A 21880-nucleotide genomic window follows, 5' to 3' on the forward strand; every position below is an offset into this window, starting at 1 on the left:
TGTTAATGTCTGTTAATAATTCAAATTTTATATTCGTATGTTTTAACATGGCGTCCCATGTATATCCGGGGAGAGTATAATAATACGCGGGATCGAGTCCGTAACTTTTTATACAACTATCGCGAAAATTCTCAAATATATCGGCCAATAACAAGACATCAATTTTTAAATATAAATCGCTATATTCGCCTAGCGTTCGAAGGGAGAATCGGCTCCAGACGGTCTCGGCGTGCGCGTAATCACTCTCGGATACTGTGTCGCCGGTCAGGGAACTGTAAAATGAGTCGCGCGGCGGTAAACGTGTGTCTTGTAATCTGTCCACGCAGTCTATATATTCGTATGGAAAGACACCCTTTCGTGTCAATAAATTGAATTTTTCATTAGTTAAATTTTGATATTCCGAATGTAAAATTTTTAGTTTATCTTTATCCAAAAATGACGCTAATTTGTCGAGACTAGCACTGAGAAACTTATACGAATCGATAAAGCGTAATTTGATATAATTTTTTGCATTTTTGTCTTGTGTCAATCTAACAGTTTTCGAGAATGATATATATTTTTCCTTTGTTATCGGCAGTAATTCGATTTCCCCTTCGAACGCTGTGGCTATGTCCTTGATAATAAATTGTGCGTCGTAGCCAGACAGATTGTGAAAGACTATAGGGATACAAAATGATTCTTTGTAATTTAAGTTACAATTTGAATGCGCAGGACCCCTGTACCGCCCGGTGAGGTGGCAATGATCGCGGACGCGTGTATCGTCTTCGTCAAACGGTTTTTCACAAATGTGACAATGCGTCGCGGTGCGAAATTTTAACCACTCGTCAGGCGTTAAATTTACCATGGGGACATTGGTCGTTAAAATATTTTTTACGCGGATTGCTAAATTTTTAAGCTGTTCGGCGAACCATGCGACGCAATCGACACTACGGCGGGAATTGTACGCGGACAACGAACTGTCATACGAACACTGTACATAGTACGCGATGCTGAACACTTGATGGTGTTGATAATTTTTGGCATCTTCGGTCTTTGCCAAAACACACTCGAGATCGGCGTACACTACAAACGGCAGCCGCTCCTTCCTCGTGTAGTTGTCGAAGCTGAGCCACTTGTCCTTGTCGCTCGGCAACCGAATAGCACAGTCGTTCAATTTCCCGCAATCTTCCGTATGCGCTTGCAATTTATCCACCGCTCCGAAATAATGTAGGCGTCTGTAAAAAATAAAAAATTTAATGAAAATTTAATTAAAATATAATTTACGTGTAATAAATATATATATACTTACCGAGCGCATATAAATTTTTTACATTTCTTTTTGCTCAGCTGTGAGCTCACGAGGCGAGACAGATTTTTTATCAAAACAAAATGCCCGACGCTGTTTTCGTCTTCCACGTACAGCAGATTGACGTGCCTGTCCTTCTTTTTTTCCGAAAGACGCAACGGGACAATGTTCTCGTTCTCGATGATGTACACATTCACGGAGATGTCGTTTGCAAGTTCAAACTTTTTAATTTGATTCACAGTCACTGGAAACTCAATGTTTTGGAGATTCAGCACTGTGGTGTAATGCGGATAGGAGGATTCTCGTTCCATATGTCTTTCAGCGGGGTACAGAGCGGCTACTACTGACCATGCGAAACACGCATTGTCCGCTGATAGCACATTAACAACCGCTCATTTTACCATAATTTTTTGCGGTAATTTGACATGGCATCCAGCGCGCATAGGATTATACTTGTTGATATTTACTGTCAAATCTATTATCCGCGACAATGCCCAGCCGCTATCGCGTTCCTGGAACTCTTCTAGCGATGCTAGCGTGGGCTCGATTACGCGGCGCTCGTACCACTCGCGTACATCGGACGTGCGAAAGAGTTCAAAGTTTCTCGTATTAATACTTTTATTGGCACGCTTGTCACCGGACACAAATTCGCCGTTGAAAACAGTGTTCACTTTTACACTGATGTGTCTCTGCAGCACATTCTCCATGTTCTCGACTACAATGTCTGCTGCATTTTCCAAAAACTGACGCGGTTCGATATAGTCGACGTTAATTACCGCACCGGTAAGTATACGGCTATCGAACGCCGTATCGATCTCGCGCCAAACGAGTCTTTGCGCGTTATTGCCGCCGCCGCTGCCACTAGGTATGGATCCACCACTAAACATGGATTCACCGACATACTGTCTCTGCAAGCGCACCTTCGCACCCTCGAGTCGCGCTATTCTCGCCACGAGAGATTGCCTATGTCCAATCGAGAGACGCGGACGCTTGGCACGGCTGCGTTCTTCCAGCTCTTCGATAAATTCTTCGCACTCTTGCAGCTATCCGAAATATTCGCCCAAGGTGCCGACTTGGCGGGAACGCTCCAACAGGTCGCGCTCAATGTTCTCCATTTTTTATGTCTGGCACTTTTTCACACTTTTAACCTCAGCCTATTTTCGCTGACATTCGCTGCAATCCCTGATCATCGGTGCTGGACCGTCAATATGCGTTCGCATCCACGGCCGATTGTAATGTTCGAGGCAGCGACGATATGTCTGAACCTCCGGATCCGTCTTGATATGCTCTGGAAGTTTGTCCCACAAATGCTCTACGAAATATCCACACTTTTGTAGTAAAACAATCTTCGGAATATATTGTAACTGTTCGGCACTTAAACTGAGAATGTCGGAAGCACTTGATAGCATGACAAACATCTTGAATGAAGAGAGCGTGCGCTCGCCAGTGGTACTATGGCCCGGCAGCGGCATCGGTCCTCGTTATATATCCCAATCAACCCTTTGTTCGTCAACGTACGAACGAGAAAAATTTAGATGACGTAAATTTTCGGCGCTTGTTTTGTTTATAAATTCCTGCAGCCGCTGGTTATCGGCGCTGGATATTTCTTAGAAATATACGTATAGATCATGTATCAACCCCCTTGATTGTCGGCGTATGCCAAGCGGTGGCCCTTCTTAAAATTTGATTATCTTAGATTTTCAGAGAACTGATTGTCGGCGCTCGGATCCAAGCGGCCCTTCTTAGAATTTAATTATATTTCTTAGAAATATACAGATAACGTATGGGGGAAGAAACGCAACCCCCTTGATTGTCGGCGCATGCCAAGCGGTGGCCCTTCTTAGAATTTGATTATATTTCTTAGAAATATACAGATAACGTATGAGGAGAAGAAACGCAACCCCCCCCCCTTCCCCCGATTGTCGGCAGCCCTTTTGTAATAGATATTGTTTATCTTTTGTTTATAAACATAAACGTATGAAGAGAAGAAACGCAACCTCCCCCCCCCCCCGATTGTCGGTAGCCCTTTGTAATAGATATTGTTTATCTTTTGTTTATAAACATAGATAAGCTTATCTGCTGATAAGACCCCCCCGCCCGCGTGACGTCATATCCCCTCGCCCCCGAAAACCCCCCCGCCCCGCACCCCCCTCAGAGGACCCGGGTTAGAACCCCCCTAGTATTCCTACTTATGTATAATATATATATATATATATATATATACATATAATATACTAATTATATACTATTAAACTTATATATATAAATAATTAAATTATTAAAATATTAAACTATAAATTTATTAAACTTTACACAATTAAAAAAATCAAATATAGTAGGCCAACTAAACGAGCAAATAAATAAGGTGTAAAAATTTATTAATAGTTAGATAATTAAAATAACATTTCGTTACAGAAACGATATAAATTGTAAACGTTTCGACTGCACTACAGTCTTTATCAATACATAAAAGTTAAATATTAAAATACAAAGTTAAATGTTAAAAATACAAAGTTAGTTAAATATTAAAATATAAAATTAAAACGATTCTTCGCTGTTGACCAATAGATATGCAAGGCGGTTGGTCTGAGATGCCAAGTTATGCGACATTTAAACATGCTGCGGATGTAATACGCGAATTAAATCAATGTCAGAAAAAATTAAAAAATCTTTCAACTTACATTATCGTTTTAACAAGTCCTTTTTCCCGATATTTCAAGTGTGTGTTGCGAAGTCTGAATAACAAATGTCAAAATAGAGAGCGTGATGTATTTATTTATTACCAATGTTTTTTCTAAATTATGATTCAGCAAATTTACTAAGTATGTCAAAATAACTACTGTCTAACAATTCGGTGTCTTTATTTAAATTAATTCCATTTTTCTGTTCTTTAATGTGGATCATTTCAGATATTAGTCTTTTATGGTAATTCTTTTCATGATCCATAATTTTAATGTTGTCCCAGTCAAATGTATGTTGTTCGTTTAGAATGTGTTCCGTGACAACCGAATGTCTAGCAGAGTCTAATTTAATATTATTTTTATGTTCTTTAAGTCTCGTTCCTAACTGTCTTTTTGTCTGTCCGACATATGTGGCGTCACAATCGTTGCAATTCAATTTATAAATAACGTTAGAATTCGTGGGGCAATTATTTCTGTCCTTATGAACTTTTATGAAGTCATTCAATTTTTTAATGCAACGATATCCTACCACTACGTTAGGTCTTCTTATTGCTGAAACAACTTTCTCAGATATTGATTCTATATATGGTATGACAAAATATTTAATGTTAGTATTAATATTATTAGTATCTGTTATATTGTTATTATTAGGCTTGTTAAATTTCTTGAAGATTGAAAAATCTCTCAACTAAGAAATTTAACAAGCCTAATAATAACAATATAACAGATACTAATAATATTAATACTAACATTAAATATTTTGTCATACCATATATAGAATCAATATCTGAGAAAGTTGCTTCAGCAATAAGAAGACCTAACGTAGTGGTAGGATATCGTTGCATTAAAAAATTGAATGACTTCATAAAAGTTCATAAGGACAGAAATAATTGCCCCACGAATTCTAACGTTATTTATAAATTGAATTGCAACGATTGTGACGCCACATATGTCGGACAGACAAAAAGACAGTTATAAAGACAGAAATAAAACGTTCTGTGAAAATTAGATCAAGAGGATAACCGTTGGATAGCAAAATGTTAATAGCTTTCTCTATATTTTTTTTGTGAAATTGCGGATGTGATAGTAATAAAGCTCTATCTACCAAGTTATAAATTGTTCCTATTTTATGACAAGTTGGATGATTTAAAAAAAATGAAAGTAATCTACCTGAGAATGTCTTTTTGTGATACCAATCTAAATAAATTTTATTATCTATTACTTTGATCATTATGTCTAAAAAGTTTATACACCGATTATCCTCTTTTTCCAATGTAAATTGTAGTCTATCATTATAATTGTTGAATTCGTTCAAAACATATGTAATATTGTCAGCGGAAGTGCATAAAATAATGTCGTCTACATAACGGAAATAAAAAGTCATTTCGCAATTTAAATTACTAATTACCAATGTTTCCAAGTCCTGCATGACTATATCGGCAATGATCGGAGAAAGTGGGGAACCCATAGGAGTCCCATAAATTTGTTTGTAAGTTATGTTATTGAAAGTGAAAAATGTAGAAGTTAATATAAATTTTACCATACCTATGAATTCATTTTTGGGAATCTTTGTGTGTGACTCTATAAAATGCCATCTATTATTGATACCGTTTAATGCAAGATCTACGGAAACATTAGTAAATAATGAAACAACGTCCAAAGAAACTATTATGTCGGAATCTTGTATTGTTTTCCCTGATAGAATGTTGCATATATCAAAACTGTTATTTACAAAACTGTCCGCTCTAGGAAGGCTATCTTTTAAAATTTTATGAAAGAAGGAAGCAATATTATATAGAGAAGTATTTATTGAGGGAACTATTAATCTAAAAGAAATATTTTCCTTGTGGATCTTGGGGAGCCCATAGGCTTTAGGAAGAAGAGAGACGCTTGAAAATAAATAATAGTATTCTTTTTTGTTAATGAAATCTTTTTTCAACCATTTTTTTTGAGACCAGATTAAACTTTACACTATTTATAATTTTTGCTTTTTGTTACTTAATTTATATATTTTCTTATTATATTATAATTATTTATCTCAATATATCTTTTTTAATATTCCGTAATTTTATATGTTCGAGTTTAAACTAAGCATGCAATAACTTTTTGAAAATTGATAATTGATTTGTTTACAAACAATATTTGTTAATTAAAATTAATATTAATCAAAATTAATATTGGTCGCTAGTGGTGAAAGTAAGCTTAGAAAACTTGACTTCGACGTAACTAGCAAATTTTATTTAATTATTTCACGACGTTTCAACCATTTGGTTGTGGTCCTTTTCAAGTGAAATTTCTACAACATAATATTACACAATAGTTTTTAACATACGAGAACTCATTTAAGTGTTAAATTAATAAAATAAATATAAATATTATAAACATACCCATCAATTAAACCGAGGTTAACATAACATCACACTGGTGTTATTTAAAATCGAAAGTTAAAAGTTAAAAGAGGAACACGTTCCATCGTTATGATGTTGAAAGTTAAAAGTTAAAAGAGGAACACGTCCCATCGTTATGATGTTTCGTCAACGACTAAATTTGAAACGCGTTACTAAACAATCTTTATTATTTTGTCATAAATGTTTGTCAAATTCTCGGTGTCTTTCTGTAGGTTAACCGTATTGTCATGCTTCTTTATAAAGAACATTTCAGCAATCTCTCTCTTTCTTACATGTTCCTCATTATGTAAAATGGTCGGTGATTTCCAATCAAAGTTATGCCCAAAATCACATCTGTGTTTGCTCAAAACCGAATGATTAGACTCATGTAATTTAATATTGCTAGCATGTTCCTTCACTCTAGTGCATAAATGTCTTTTCGTTTGTTCAATGTATGATGCATTACAATTTTCACAATTAATCTTGTATACTACATTCGTTTTAATATCATTAGTTATTAAATCTTTACCTCGTTTTATCAGCCTATTCAACTTTTTTGGCAAACTATAAACGACATTTATGTTAGCATTTTTAAGTGACCTTTTAATACTGTCGCTAACATCCTTAACGTATGCGAGTGGAATTACATAATTCTTATCTTGAGCCGAATTCACATTAACGTTATTATCTAAATCATTACTCAAACTGTCGTTATTATCTGCATTGTGACCGTTAACATTCCTGTTGTTATTCAGTGCATTAATTCTTTTATTTACATACTTATTAATAATATGATCCGGAAAACAATTATTAATTAAAATGTTCTTTACAATCTCAATATTCGTATTATGAAATTGTTCGTTAGAAAGTAAAATTGCATGGTCTACTAAATTGTAAATTGCGTATTAATTTTGTACTTAATAGGATGACTCGAAAGAAAATTGATGTATCTGCCAGAACATGTAGGTTTCCTAAACCAATTAGTTGTCAATTTATTCCCATTGCTGATAACTGTAGAATTTAAAAAATTAATAGAAGAATTGGTCTCTCTTTCATGTGTAAATTTTAAACGTTCATGATAATTATTAAATGTACTTAAAATTTCATTTATTTTAGAGCAAAATTTGTTTACAAAATTTATATTTATTTTATTAATTTAACACTTAAATGAGTTCTCGTATGTTAAAAACTATTGTGTAATATCATGTTGTAGAAATTTCACTTGAAAAGGACCACAACCAAATGGTCGAAACGTCGTGAAATAATTAAATAAAATTTTCTAGTTACGTCGAAGTCAAGTTTTCTAAGAATATTTGTTAATTTATCGAATATATTAAATTCTTAATATAAAAAATTACCATGTAAAATGTGGAGTATAAAAAAGAAGATAAAGTGATAACATTTCCTTCGCTTGCAGAAGAAAGAAGAGTATTTGTACTGTAAATTTCGAGCAGAATTTCTTCTAACATATTTGTACTTTTATACGCACTTCTCTGTTAATTACAAATCTATTATCAAATTAGAAAGAATTATTATCAGAAATGAAAATACGAGCGTTAATAAAATGTAAGTTTAGTAAACTGCGTCACTTGTCTGTAAGTAAAATGTTCCTTTGTTCTAGAATTTCTCATTTTTTATCCAAATGTGTCGAATAAAAATAAAATTAAATTATACATTTTTTTATTTGTTATTACTTTATTAAGTGAGTTATTACTTAAGTATAATAGCAAATAAAAAAATTTAATATAAATACATATAATTCTATAATATAATTTATATATATAAATTATATTTTGCAAATATAGTAATGATTATAAAGCAATAACAAATAAAAAAATATAAATATACATACATATATTTTAAAATATATGTAATATTTACATATATTTCTAAATATATATTTACATACATATTTTTTCATGTGGAAATGTTAAAACCAATTGCTTTGTGAAATTAATAGAATTGTTATAAAAAAATTTATTAGAAAAATATATTTTTGCAACCTGAGGATTGGAGAACACAAAAATAAAAAAAGCATATCATGTTTCGAATAAATGTGAAATTGGCCGTTCAAACCCTTAAGAAAAAAGTCAGTGTAGTTTTAAATTTTGCGAGCACTATATACATTTCTGAGCAATTTTTATGTAAAAAGCAATCCATATAGCCAATAAATAGATTTATAGTTTATCTAACATCACATTTTGACAATAAAACAGGAAAAAAACAACAGACTTCTCAAAGGCGTTCAGAATCTCCTTAAGCAACAATTATATTTTCATAGTAAAACGCCTGTAACATATGCTACACCGCCAGACAAGACTGCGCGCGAAAGCACTCGCGGAAAACCGTCCGTAAAGTCGTGCACTTGTTCGTACTTTCGCCGCTACGCGGCGTCTTTTCTCGCAGTTAGAATTCCGCTGAGTGAGGATATAAGGCCACGCGCTGCATTGCCGAAACATATTTGTGAATATATATGTATACATATGTACGACCAATGAGTGCCATTAAATTATTATTGGACAGTATGTTAATAGCACAGAATTTTATTGTAAGATCACTTAGAGACATTTTTGGTTAGCAAATATGTCGGAAAACAACTGTGACTTTCGAAAGTAAAGATTTTAGCTAACTCTTTTGAAATTTAAACTCATTTTTTTGAAATAAAGGACGGTATTCCATAGTCCGTTCTTATATTTAAGACTGTCTTAAGCACAAAGTCTTTTAAGATGCCTTTCTCTTCTTAAGCATGTCTACAAAACTAGTCAGATTCATAATTCAAATCTGGATGGCCTTATTTGAATCAAATAAGATCGTGTTTATTAGAAAGTAAGTTTATTTTCAAGTCAGTCCGTACATGACTTTAAGATAAGCTTATTAAGGTAACATTTCATGAGCAGTGAAAAGCAGCAGTTTAGTAACTAACTAGTATTGTTTGGTGAATTCACAGAATTGCTGCGCTGCCCATGAAATAGGTTTCCAGTGCAGTGTTTTAAATCGTTAGCACTATGTCGTATAATCAAAAATTATATCAGTGGCAAACAGAGTGTATACTTAAAATTAATGAGTATAATGCAAAAATAAATCAAAAACAAGCTGTAATAGCGGCAGCTGTAGTAGCGACAGCTTACACAAGTATTTAAAAAAAATACAAAAAGAAACGATATTGGATGGCTGAGATTTATAAGCAACGACGACGCATAGGATTTTATTACTTGGTATTCCCAATGTTGAAATTAGATGATCTCCGATTTAAGAATTATTTTCGGATGAACTGTACTCAATTTGAAGAGTTACTTGCATTAATTGCGCCAAGAATACACCGACAATATGCCATTCGAGAACCCATTGAAACGGAACAACGTTTCATAATATGTTTAAGGTAATATGTAATATGTAGTTTTTTCTATTATCCTTTTATTGTAAATAGAAAGAAGTAAAATTTTAATATTTTAGATACTTAGCTAGTGGTGACAGTATGGCATCCATGTCACACCAGTACTCGGTTAGCCAAACAGTAGTTTCTCAAATTATTCGTGAAACATGTGAAGTTATATGGGATGCATTGTACCCTCTTGTACTTCCATTACACACACATAAAGAATGGAGGGAGATTGCAAATGAAATGAATATTAAATGGCAATTTCCACATTGTATTGGGGCAATGGATGGCAAACATGTTATTATACAGGTATAAAATGGTTTTCTGCATATCTGAATCAAAATTTGCATATAATTCACGCAGTTACTCTATAACTCAAATTCTATTTTTCTTTCAGAGTCCTCAACACAGTGGCTCTGCTTATTACAACTATAAAAAATCCTTCAGTATTGTATTACTAGCAATCTGTGATGCGAACTATGTTTTCACATATGTTGACATTGGTGTCTATGGTAGACAGAGCGACGGTGGTGTTTTTAAAAATTCGTTAATGGGACAAAAATTTGCACAGGGACAAATGAATGTTCCACCTGCCGAAGAAATTTATGAAGGAAGTTCCAAGTACCCTTATGCATTAGTTGCAGACGAAGCATTTCCACTGAGTCCATACTTGATGCGTCCTTTTTCTGGAAGAGATCGTTTGTCAACAGAACAGAAGATTTTCAATTACCGACTCAGTCGAGCAAGAAGAACAATAGAAAATGTTTTTGGGATTCTTGCTGCTCAATGGCGAATATATAGAAAACCTATCATAGGAAAAGTTGAGACTATTGAAAACATAGTGAAAGCAACAATAACTTTACACAATTGGCTACGCAAAAAAGATATATCAAATAGAGAGCAGTCATTTATATCTGCTGGTATGATTGACGAAGAAGCAAATGATGGCTCCATTATTGAAGGCAACTAGAGAAAAATTGTGCAACTAGACAACAGTGTCCTGCAACCATTGTCTTCTTGCTCAACACACACATACACAAGAACGTCTGCTGAAATCCGACAAAAATTTATGAATTATTTTAATGAAGAAGGCGATATTCCATGGCAGTTTGTACACGTTTTTAAATAAATAAATGTTAAATTTATCAGTCTTACAATAGTTTCTATGATTTCATTATTAAATTATTAAGGTTTCTTGTTCCTCGTCGATCATGTCGGAATCGTGACGTCAGAAGCGAAAAAATACACACTTAAAATTTTTGCGTGCCATTTTTAGATAAAAAGATATATCAATGTAACAACACTACAAAAGTCTTTGGCATACTTGTAAAATTATCTGAAAACTCTTTTTCCTTTTATAATCAATTAACAGCTGTAAAATGAATGTAATATGAAATCCAGTCCGTCTAAATATTTATTATTTACTTATTTATTAAACTGTTTTGGATCATTAAATAAATAAATTTGATTTTGCATAAAAAAATTAATTATTTATTAGGACCACGTACAATATAAAATATGTATTATCATAAATTATGTATACTATAAAATATATGTTTAAAAAAAATACAAAATATTTTTCTTGCAAATAAAGCGAAGCATAGTAAGAAGTAATATTAGATAGCATTTAGAAGTTTAATTTTTCATACATAAATTGCAATATTTCTAAAATTAAAGTCCTTTTTCGCTCTTCTGTTTGTTGCCTTAACTGATTCCCAAGTATCAAAAATAATCCATCTACTTCGTCTAGGGTCGGAGATGGTGGCAATGTTAATGGTTGCATAGGAGTTGCAATTGTAGATATAGCATCTGCAATTTGCTGAATTGCTGTATTTGGTTCTTTCATATCTGAATGAGTTGTGCGTCCTAAAAAATAAAATAATACTTACAACAAAAACAATTTTTACAATAAATAAAAGGGGATTTATTATGATGGATTTAAGATAAGGATCTTAAAACATCATGACAAATCATCGGTAACGTAATTATTCATTAAACTCCCTTGTATCCACTGAATAATACATATAAATATATGTATTATTATTCAGTGAATGAATAAAAATTATAATTGATATCATTACGTTACGTTTTTTATTCAAGGGGGGGTCTGCTGCTTCTCCTGATCTAGATTCTAAATTTGTTGTAGTCCTATAGTGTTAAATAATAATTACATAATAGAAATGGCACTAATGAAGTTATAATAGTCCAATCAAATTTGTTACATAAATCTAGGTTTATTCCTAAAATTCCAAAAACAAAGTAATTTAGATTTATACATACTGTTTTGTAATGAGAGTATCCTTTAAAAACAGCATTCTGTCAAAGTGCTTCCATTTTTTTTTCTTTGATCCTGCAGCTCCGCTGGGCTGCTTATCTTCAGCTATTTTGCGGCAGAATGTGTCTCGCAATATTTTCCATTTCTTTTGAGCTTCTTTTGCACTCAATCGGCCTATTAATATTATATATATATATATATATATATGTGTATAAGTATTAATGTATGTATAATGCAAACATTGTTGTTTTATTTTTGATAATAATCATAAAATTAACATCACATACCATTTAACATTATTGATACTTGTTGCCATTGCTCACTGATTGCCAGTCTATTACGCTGTGTGATGGGAATGTTATAATTATAGAGAATTTCTCTTCGAGATACTTCTTCGATAAGTAATTCCTCTATATCCTCAGTTTCTTGAGTACTAAGTGAACTTGTGGATGGTTCATTTTCAACATTGATAATGTCTTCTACAATGGCTTCTGTGTTATTGCCTATATCACTGCGCCTTATGGTAGTCCCATTGTCTATGTATATAAATAACGTATCCATTAAAAATTATTACTTCACAATATGTAATAAAATCTTTACTTGTCTTACCACACACTGGATAAAAATAGCGATTGTTATCGATATGCACACGATTATAATTCTCCAGACAAGGATGTTGAAGAATTTCATTTTCATCAACAATAATTTCGCATACTCCACATGTATTTACCATTTGTATCTGAAAATTTAAACATTATAAATTTTTAAATAAGAATAAATAAGTTAATTGTTATTAACAAAGTAAGCATTGTCAATATATATATATATATATATATATATATATTATATTAGAGTGTTTCCTAATCTATAATCTAACCTAATTTATGTATCAAATGATTTGTGATTAATTATTTCATATCTAAGTTAAGAATGAAATACCGTATGTATATATTATTAATTTCAAAAGTTTCAAAAATATATGTCTATAATATTTTTAATCCAATGATGTAAACAAATTCAATTATATACCCACACGGAACAAAAACCTCTAATGGATGTCCACTAGACATCCATCAAGGAAATTCAAAACCTCTATTAGACGTCCACGAAACCTCCTATAGACGTCTACTAGACATCCACAGTTCCGCAATTCATATATCCATTCGACATCCATTAGACGTATTCATGGATATTGTATGGACGTAATATGGAGTATACCATGGAGCAATTTGGACGTAATATGGAGCAATCATAGATATTTCATGGAGCTTTGATAGATAATAAATAGACGTTAATTGGAAGACATATAGATGTAGATTTTTGATTTTGTTTTAGTTTACTTCGCTGTAAATTAATGTAGACAATTTTTTTATTAACAGAAAATATTTTTATTGATGAAATAAATATGTTTATGAATACAAGTAAAACTAATATACAATATATTAATATAAAATTAATATAAGTATTTTTTATGGAATAAAATTAATATAAGTATTTATAATGTACATATAAATTTTTCTGCGACTTATCTAACTCCAAGAACGACAAAAAGAAAGATAAACGCATTTACAAATTTATGAAGACTTTTCTCGCTCCATTTTCGTTCTCAATACAAAAACTTCTCAAATCATACATATATATATATTTTTTTTTTCCGAGTAACGCGAGGACATATATCTTATAATTAGACAAATTAGGTCGATAAAATAATATATAGATACAAATATTTGTATAGTAATGCTAATTAAACATGAACGCTTATTCTCTTATGAAAAATTTTCGTATGCGAAGATGACGCTGAACGAAAATTGTGTGTGTGTGTTGTGTGTGTGTGTGTTAGCGTGTGTGTGTGTGTGTGTGTTAGCGTGTGTGTGTGTGTGTGTGTGTGTGCTGTGCGTGTGCGTGCGTGTGTGCTGTGTGTGTCTGTGTCTGTGTGTGTGTGTGTGTGTGTGTGTGTATGTGTGATTGGTATATACTTTTAAATTTAAAAATATATACCAATCTGAAGAATCGCGTAGCGTCTTTCGCATAGGAAAATTTTTCGATTTTAACAATTGAGGTCCTGGAACAATTCTAACAGGGAGAGGCTTCGTCCGCGCATATCACTGGCTTCATCGGTCTTCATCGGTCCAGTCTCTGCGATCTCGCTACATTGCTGAAATATAAAAGTATGTGTGATATACACGTATAATATAAAACATCAGATGGGTGATAAAAAAAAGTGCAAACGCAATATTAAAAGTAGATAAAAATTATTGCAAGAAAGGGGCACTGGAATTATATTTTTTTTTCGTCACACAATTTCCAATATAGACGAAGAGAGAATATAATTACATTGCCCCTCTTCTTGCTAATGTTGACGCGTTGACTTGTATGAAAGCGCGCAATTTATGACTACGTTTATACGATCCGATTTACGCCGCAATTATAACATCGATATTATTATTAATACAAACGTTTAAGGGTGACGTGTAAACGTAGGGTGCTTTCCATTTAGTGACACAAGTCGACACAAGTATCATTCTATCTTTGTTGTTCACTGTTGTTGAAAAAAGACAGAATGATGCTTGTGTCGACTTGTGTTGCTAAATAGAAAGCACTCGTAGTCATCTCGCTCGTAAAAGCGAAGCGTTCGCGCCAGTGATGTCAGAAAGAATTAAGCTTCGAGCAACACGCATCTCCCCCCCCCCCCGCCCTTATGGTTGCGTGTTGCTCAAAGCTCGCTTTTAAAGGCTTTGTTTACACCGAGCACTTAATACGCGTACCAAATCCTATACGTTCTATAGGTCAGATAAGTCCTATAAGTCAGATAAGAGTCGGTAGTCGCGATCGACAGTTGAGTCGGTCTTTGTAGTCTTGCGACAGGAGCTTAACAGTGGTATGTGACGTATGTACAATATGTGACGTAATTTACGGTCTTGTGGAAGGATCAAATGTAGTGTTAATATACAGTGAGCGTCAAAGATGAGTATACATCTAAAATACATATAAACATTAAGTAACAGTATAATGTGTAACATTAATATTATAATTTTTCATATATAAGGCATGCTACATTGCAATTACGTTGCAGTTATCTTGTTAAGTGAGAAATTATAATATTAATAGGAGCTTTCCGGCAAGACACAGTGTAACACAATGTTCACTAGTATAAGTGAGACACACTGATACGTTCTCTCTCACACTAATGGACACTGATGTCGCCTGTGTTACCTGCTGGAAAGTTCCCAAAAATGTTACGTTACCGTTAAGCCTGAGACACAATGCGAGGCAATAGCGATAGGAATAACATAGCACAAATTTCAATCTATAAGAAACCACATTCCATTGGTACGTGGTTTCTTATAGGTTGAAATTTGTGCTGTGCTATTTCTATCGCTATTGCCTTGCATTGTGTCTCAGGCTTTACTTTATCTTTACTGGAATTCTAAAGTACAATATTAGAGAACTGTGTTTTCATTGACATTATTAATAACTTTTCATTTCTCTATTCACTGCAGTCCTCCAAGAAATTAGACAAAGCATTACCTTCGCGTCTATTCATCCGCTTCTCCTCATTTTCATGCCTCGCCTTGGAATGTCGGAACCACTCCATAACTCGTCGTTGTATTTTTCTCTGGTCGGAATCCGGGATATTGTGAAGTATGGATCCTGTAAACATTTTCTTTGTTTTAACTTTCTTATTTTATATTCATTGAGATAGAGAGTGCATAAATTATATTTGAATAATTTTGCTTTTTTAGTTTTATAATGCAAAAAGATTAAAAGTACACAAAATTTTATTCACATAAATTGATTCATCGAAAACTTTTTAAATTTGATTAAAATAATAAACATTACGAATATCTACGTGGTGTCGAATGGAAAATTGCTGAAAATAAACAGCTGTCATTTTCAAATGCACATAGAGAGGAAGCAGTAAAAGTAAAATATTTTCTAAGAGAGGCATTTTTATTTATACATAGAGTAAAGACAAATATCGGAAATATACTTATTATTTAATAAACGATTTATAAAAGATGGTTCAAGATAATAAAGGAAATTGATCAGAGCTGTGAGAATTAAAAGCAATGAATGGCATCTCAAAAGAGACGTAAAGTTACGTAAAATTATTTATAGTTTCCGCAAGAGATATGATTTTGTTTCAATGATGTTTTAATGATGCACTTTAAATATGTCATTAAAAAAAAACTTTATTATAAATGATAAGAATGTCTTTACTCTATGTGAAAATAAAACTGCTGAATGTCCTCTATTTAAAGATATTTTAATTTTTTCTGCTCCCTACGTGTATTTAAAAATAACAGCTATATATATAGGTATACATATAGACCCGTATTCAGAACTGCACGTTTCAGAACGGTCAATTTTTAACGCACATAAGAAACAAAAAAATTAAAAAATTTTTTTACAGAGGACATTTTGCATTTATTTACATTTAAACAAAGATAATTGTGGAAATAATTTTATTACTACGAACAAACGTTTATTTCAAAATGCTAATTAAATATATATATATAACAGTTAATTTCAGTAATTTATCAAGGGCGCATTGTACTATATTGTCCGTATTCGGAATGCGCTTTTAAAAATGTTAGCGCGCTTTTTTGTCATTCTATCCTTATTTCACGTTTAATGAACAATAAAGATAGAATGACAAAAAAGCACGCTAACATCTTTAAAAGCGTTCTGAATACGGACCATGCATATAGTACAATGCGTCATGATAAATTACTGAAACTGTTAATTAAATTAGTATTTTAAAATAAACGTTTGTTTGTAGTGATAAAATTATTTCCAATCTTTATTTAAATGTAAATATAAATGCAAAATGTCATCTGTTAAAAGATTTTTTTATTTTTTTGTTCCTTATGTGCGTTAAAAACTGACCGTTAATTATAGTCAACAAATTTCCGTGACACCCTGTAAAATAACAGAGAGAAAGAGCGAGAGAGAGAGAGAGAGAGAGAGAGAGTTTGCATTTGCGCGCGCGCGCGCGCGCGTGTGTGTGTGTGTGTGTGTGTGCAGTTTTTTTATCTGTCATTATGTGTATATATATGAAAGCATTACTTAATCACATATTTTTACGTTTAATTAATATTTAAACTTACTGAAAATAACTTTCATCACTTCCAGTTTCTGCAGTGGTTCCTTTCCGCGTCGGCTTTCCCAGTTATATCTCTCCGCCAATTTATTGGAGAATACTTTATACAATGTTCTCTTTACGGCATCATCGACACTTGTCCCTCCGATGGATTTGATATATCCGCGCTATAAAATAAAAAGGTAAAATAATATATTATTATCAGATTAAATAATTCCTTAAAATTCTTTTAAATTCTCAATCTTTCCAATCATTTATAACAATTTTAAATTATTAATAATCTGAACGATAAAATGTATGCAATAAAAGCTTGTAAAACTTCATGGTAATTGTGAGTTACAGTATTTGTTCAATTATCAAAATATAATTTCGCGTCTGATTATTTTATTGGTAAAATATTTATATCTTATATATATAAATTTATATGCGTTTACTTACTATTTCAGTGTTATGTTGGGAATTTGACGCTTTCAAGATCTCCTCAACTTCCGCTAACTGAACTACGGTTTGCAAGGGAAACCGGTTTTCAGCGCCCTCAAAGGAAATTTGTGTTCTCTCACATTCTGTGTCTTTATTAATTTTGTCCACTATGTCTACTAAGGTCAGTATTTGCCTCACATCATATTTTACTGATGCTACTTCCCTCGTTAATTTTTTTAAATGATCAACTACAAATATTATTAGTATTTATTTTCTTGAAGGCAACGTGTAATACGACTGATTTATAAAATCAACATGATATGTAATTGTAATGTATCAATAGCATATAAATTTATATAATAAATGTGTTAACGTTTATAATAATAATATAAAAAAAATACGAAAACATATAATAAAAAAACGTTATAAAATGTGCATAGTATATAAAATATACGAATAGCTTATAAAACATAAATTAGTCGCATTACACGCTGCTTTCAAACGATAAACCAGAAATATACAAGAATAAATGTAAACTGTTGAAAATATTTAAATTACACGCGCGCGCGCGCGTGTGTGTGTGTGTGTGTGTGTGCGCGCGCGCGCGCGGGTGTGTGAACGTGTGCGTGAGCGTGTGCGGGCGTGCGTACGTGCGTGCGTACGTGTGTGTGGGTGTGTGTGAGAGAGAAAACGATTAAAATACACAATACTGCGGACATTGATATGTATAAAATCATATAAAAGAATGATTATTAAAAACATAAAAAGGACCAGTAAAGAGATTATTAAAAAATATTATTAAATTATGCGCATTTTATATTTATATATATATATATATATATAAAATGCGCATAATTTAACGATAATATTTTTTAATAATCACTTTAATAATACTTTAAGTACTTTGTTTAATATAACCTTTTCAATAATCCTTTTTTATAATAATTGAGTGCATAATTGTGTATTTTAACCGTATTTACACACACACACACACACACACACACACACACACACACACACATGCATTACATTTAAGCTGCGTTCGGAAACATCACACGAGTGCACACCGGCCGCCAAAACTCTATTCTATGCGTTAGACCTGTTCTACAATAGAGTCGTAAGCTGTAAGACGTAAGAAATTGACCAATCACAGTCGATTTTTCTTCTATTTTAATTCGTCTGTGATTGGTCAATTTTTTATGTCTTACAGCTTACGACTCTATTGTAGAACAGGCCTAACGCATAGTATAAATTTTCAGCGGCCGGTGTGCATCCGCGTGATGTTCCCGAACGCAGCTTTACTTACCAATTGGACCTTCTGCGTGTGAAAATTGATTATTAAAATTTTCCTTTTCCTTTTCAATTTCTCTGTACGTATACTTAGTAACTGTACGTATTCTTAGTAACTCGGCCAATTTTTCCCGCATCATTGTCATTATGTCTCGAGCCGATCGATGGCGTCAATGGTGGATCGATGGTGTCATACCAATTATGTGTCGAATTAATTCGATTTTTCCCTTTTATTATAGGGCTGTTATGCGAATATTCATTGTCTGACCGACCATGGGCATGTATCAAGCCATCTCGAGTTTTCTCTCTTGGAGCAATAATAGTACGTGGCATATGTTCCTCAGCATCTGTTTCACATGAAGCACCGAAATCATCTCCATTCCTATCTTCATTAATAGGCGAAGCTGTAGAGAACAAAATTGTATGTATTATTTTAAATATTGTATATGAAAGTTAAATATATATATACATATATATATGTCAAAGGGTTTATTCTGGGACACTTCCCGACATTTATTGACATATTCCGAGACATTTGCAGGGTTCCAGGCCTGACCTGGAAGAATTATATGTCAAATGGCAGTTTCCAAGACAGTCCTGGAAAACTTATGTATATACATATAGGAATTGCATATTTAAACGTATATACAAAAGAAACAGATGTATACAAATGTTAAACACCTATATACAATTGAAGGATAAAAAATATATTATTTAATTTTGATAAGAACAATAATCAATATATACGTATATAATCGGTAATATTACAATATTTTGGATAAGGATTCCTTTGTGTCCTGGAAACAAACATTAGGCCACAAAATAATTTATTTTCATTTTTTCTATTATTTAATGCATTTAACGTAGATATATACAATCAAAGAAATGCAGTCAGACAATGTTAGTGTACATTATTGTGCATATATGTAGTTCGTAACACTGTTGACATGCAAATTCTTTACTAAAGTTTAATTGTATTCTGTAAAATTAGATGAAACATTTAAATAGAAAGGAGCACGCACAAATCATAGGGAAAAATGGATATTAGTCGATTTGGTTAAAAATTTAGTATGATGTAGTTTATGTCGTCCTGATCAAAAGTTCCAATGGGCACAAGGTTCGTGTAGCCAGTTTTCGAGATATTGGGGGTCAAATGTTGGAAATATAGCCATTTTTTATCGAGTTAGACGCAATCGTTACGGATAGAATTTATGGATTAGAATGAAAATTAATCAAAGAGTGCTTTGGGACAGTACCCGATGAAAAAGATAAATAAATATGTGTATATACAGGGTGTCTCCGAAATCTGACCGCCCCTAGATTTCAGAAACAACTGTAAATATGAAAAAACGTTTCAGACGAAAGTTGTAGGGTTTGAAGCGAGATATAAGAAGATACTATTGATCTTAGGCTGCGTTGTTAAGGTCACATAAAGGTCATAGTCCTTCTTTCAAATGGAATTACAATTGTTTTAGGTAAATAGATTTCTTGTAACATTCTGCATAAAAAGTTAGTAAGGATAATATGGCCAAAAAGTGTATCGCTTACGTGATATTTAATATGTAAATCTGACATTTTAACATAAGATACCTCGTAAAATATTTGTTTCGATGTTCTTACCCCAATACTTTTATGCACAGAATAATGAGACGAATCAATTGGTGTAAAGAAAACGCATGGTTGTTTATAACAAAAAGTACATTGCAAATTACACATTTTTTGTTATAAACAATCATGCATTTTTTTGCACCAATTGATTCGTTTCATTATTCTATACATAAAAGTATCAAAGTAAGATTATAGAAAAATAAATATTTCATGAGGTATCTTATATTTTGTCAAAATATGTCAGATTTACATATTAAATATCTCGTAAACGATGCAATTATTGACCATGTTATCCTTATAACTTTTTATGCAGAATGTTACAAGGAATTTACGTACATAAAACAATTATTGTAATTCCATTTAAAAAAATGGCGATGACCTTTATGTGACCTTAACAACGCAGCCTAAAAACTAATAGTATCTTCTTATGTCTCGCTTCGAACCCTACAACTTTCGTCTAAAACGTTTTTTCATATTTACAGTCGTTTCTAAAATCCAGGGGCGGGGACAGATTTTAGAGACACCCTGTATATACACATATTTATTAATTTCTTTTATCGGGTACTGTCCCAAGGGACTCTTTGACTAATTTTCATCTTGATCCGTGAATTCTAACCGTAGCGATTGCGTCTAATTCAATAAATAAATGACTATATTTCCAACATTTGACCCCCATATCTCGAAAACTGGTCACACAAACCTTGTGCCCATTGGAACTTTGAATCAGGACGTCATACACATCATACTAAATTTTCAACCAAATCGACTGATATCCATTTTTCCCTACGATTTGTGCGTGGTCCTTTAGATGCTATAATTATTCCCGGTTGCACCAACGTTATTTTGGTTTTAAGCGAGACTTTTTCATACCAATATTGAAAACAAATGACATAAAAACATATTTATTTATAAAAAATGTAACTTACTCATAACAAAACTGCAAAAAGTAAGATATGCTTCAATTTGTTTTTTGACTTGCACACCCGTTATACAGAGTATCCGATAATAAATAAGTTTATCTTACTGTGACGCAATCTCATAAAATATGCATTAGGAAGCGAATTTTTTATTTAAGTATTTAATATCATTATTTAATGTCACATTATTTGTAAGAATTTGGTTGTGCCCTGAAAACGAACACAGACCAAATAAAATGATATTTACCTTTTTTTAAGATTTAACTCGTACATATTAACATTTGAAAACGCGATCTGGCTATGTTAGTTAACTCTCTTCTGTGAAGCTGTGTAATTCTTAACAATATGAGTATATCAGCACACAGCGGGAAAATCTGCGCACTATGACGCAATACATATCACGCACATCAGGTAACGAAGAATTGGAGGAATGACTATAAGTAATATGTGTATATGTGTAATATTATTCCCGCTTCGTTGTATGCCTGGTATAATTGATAAAAATATATCAAAGTTTGTTTCCAGGACATTGAG

General features: G+C 32.5%; 1 protein-coding gene and 1 pseudogene across 1 annotated transcript; both read right to left on the minus strand.

Annotated features, from left to right (window-relative positions):
* Nucleotides 1–1284: 1284 nt before the first annotated feature.
* LOC146722306 (uncharacterized) lies at nucleotides 1285–2283 on the minus strand (annotated as a pseudogene).
* Nucleotides 2284–13958: 11675 nt separating this feature from the next.
* LOC114931224 (uncharacterized) lies at nucleotides 13959–18967 on the minus strand. The gene is made up of 5 exons (XM_029303184.2): nucleotides 18838–18967; nucleotides 17550–17779; nucleotides 17119–17278; nucleotides 15536–15658; nucleotides 13959–14162 (listed from the first exon to the last, which is right to left on the minus strand). Exons 1-5 carry the CDS (start codon nucleotides 18965–18967, stop codon nucleotides 14155–14157), a joined length of 651 nt encoding a protein of 216 aa, XP_029159017.2. The 3' UTR covers nucleotides 13959–14154.
* Nucleotides 18968–21880: the final 2913 nt, after the last annotated feature.

Source organism: Nylanderia fulva, unplaced genomic scaffold (genome assembly GCF_048542155.1).
Source record: "Nylanderia fulva isolate GAGA-0341 unplaced genomic scaffold, ASM4854215v1 Scaffold334, whole genome shotgun sequence".
NCBI lineage: Eukaryota > Metazoa > Arthropoda > Insecta > Hymenoptera > Formicidae > Nylanderia > Nylanderia fulva.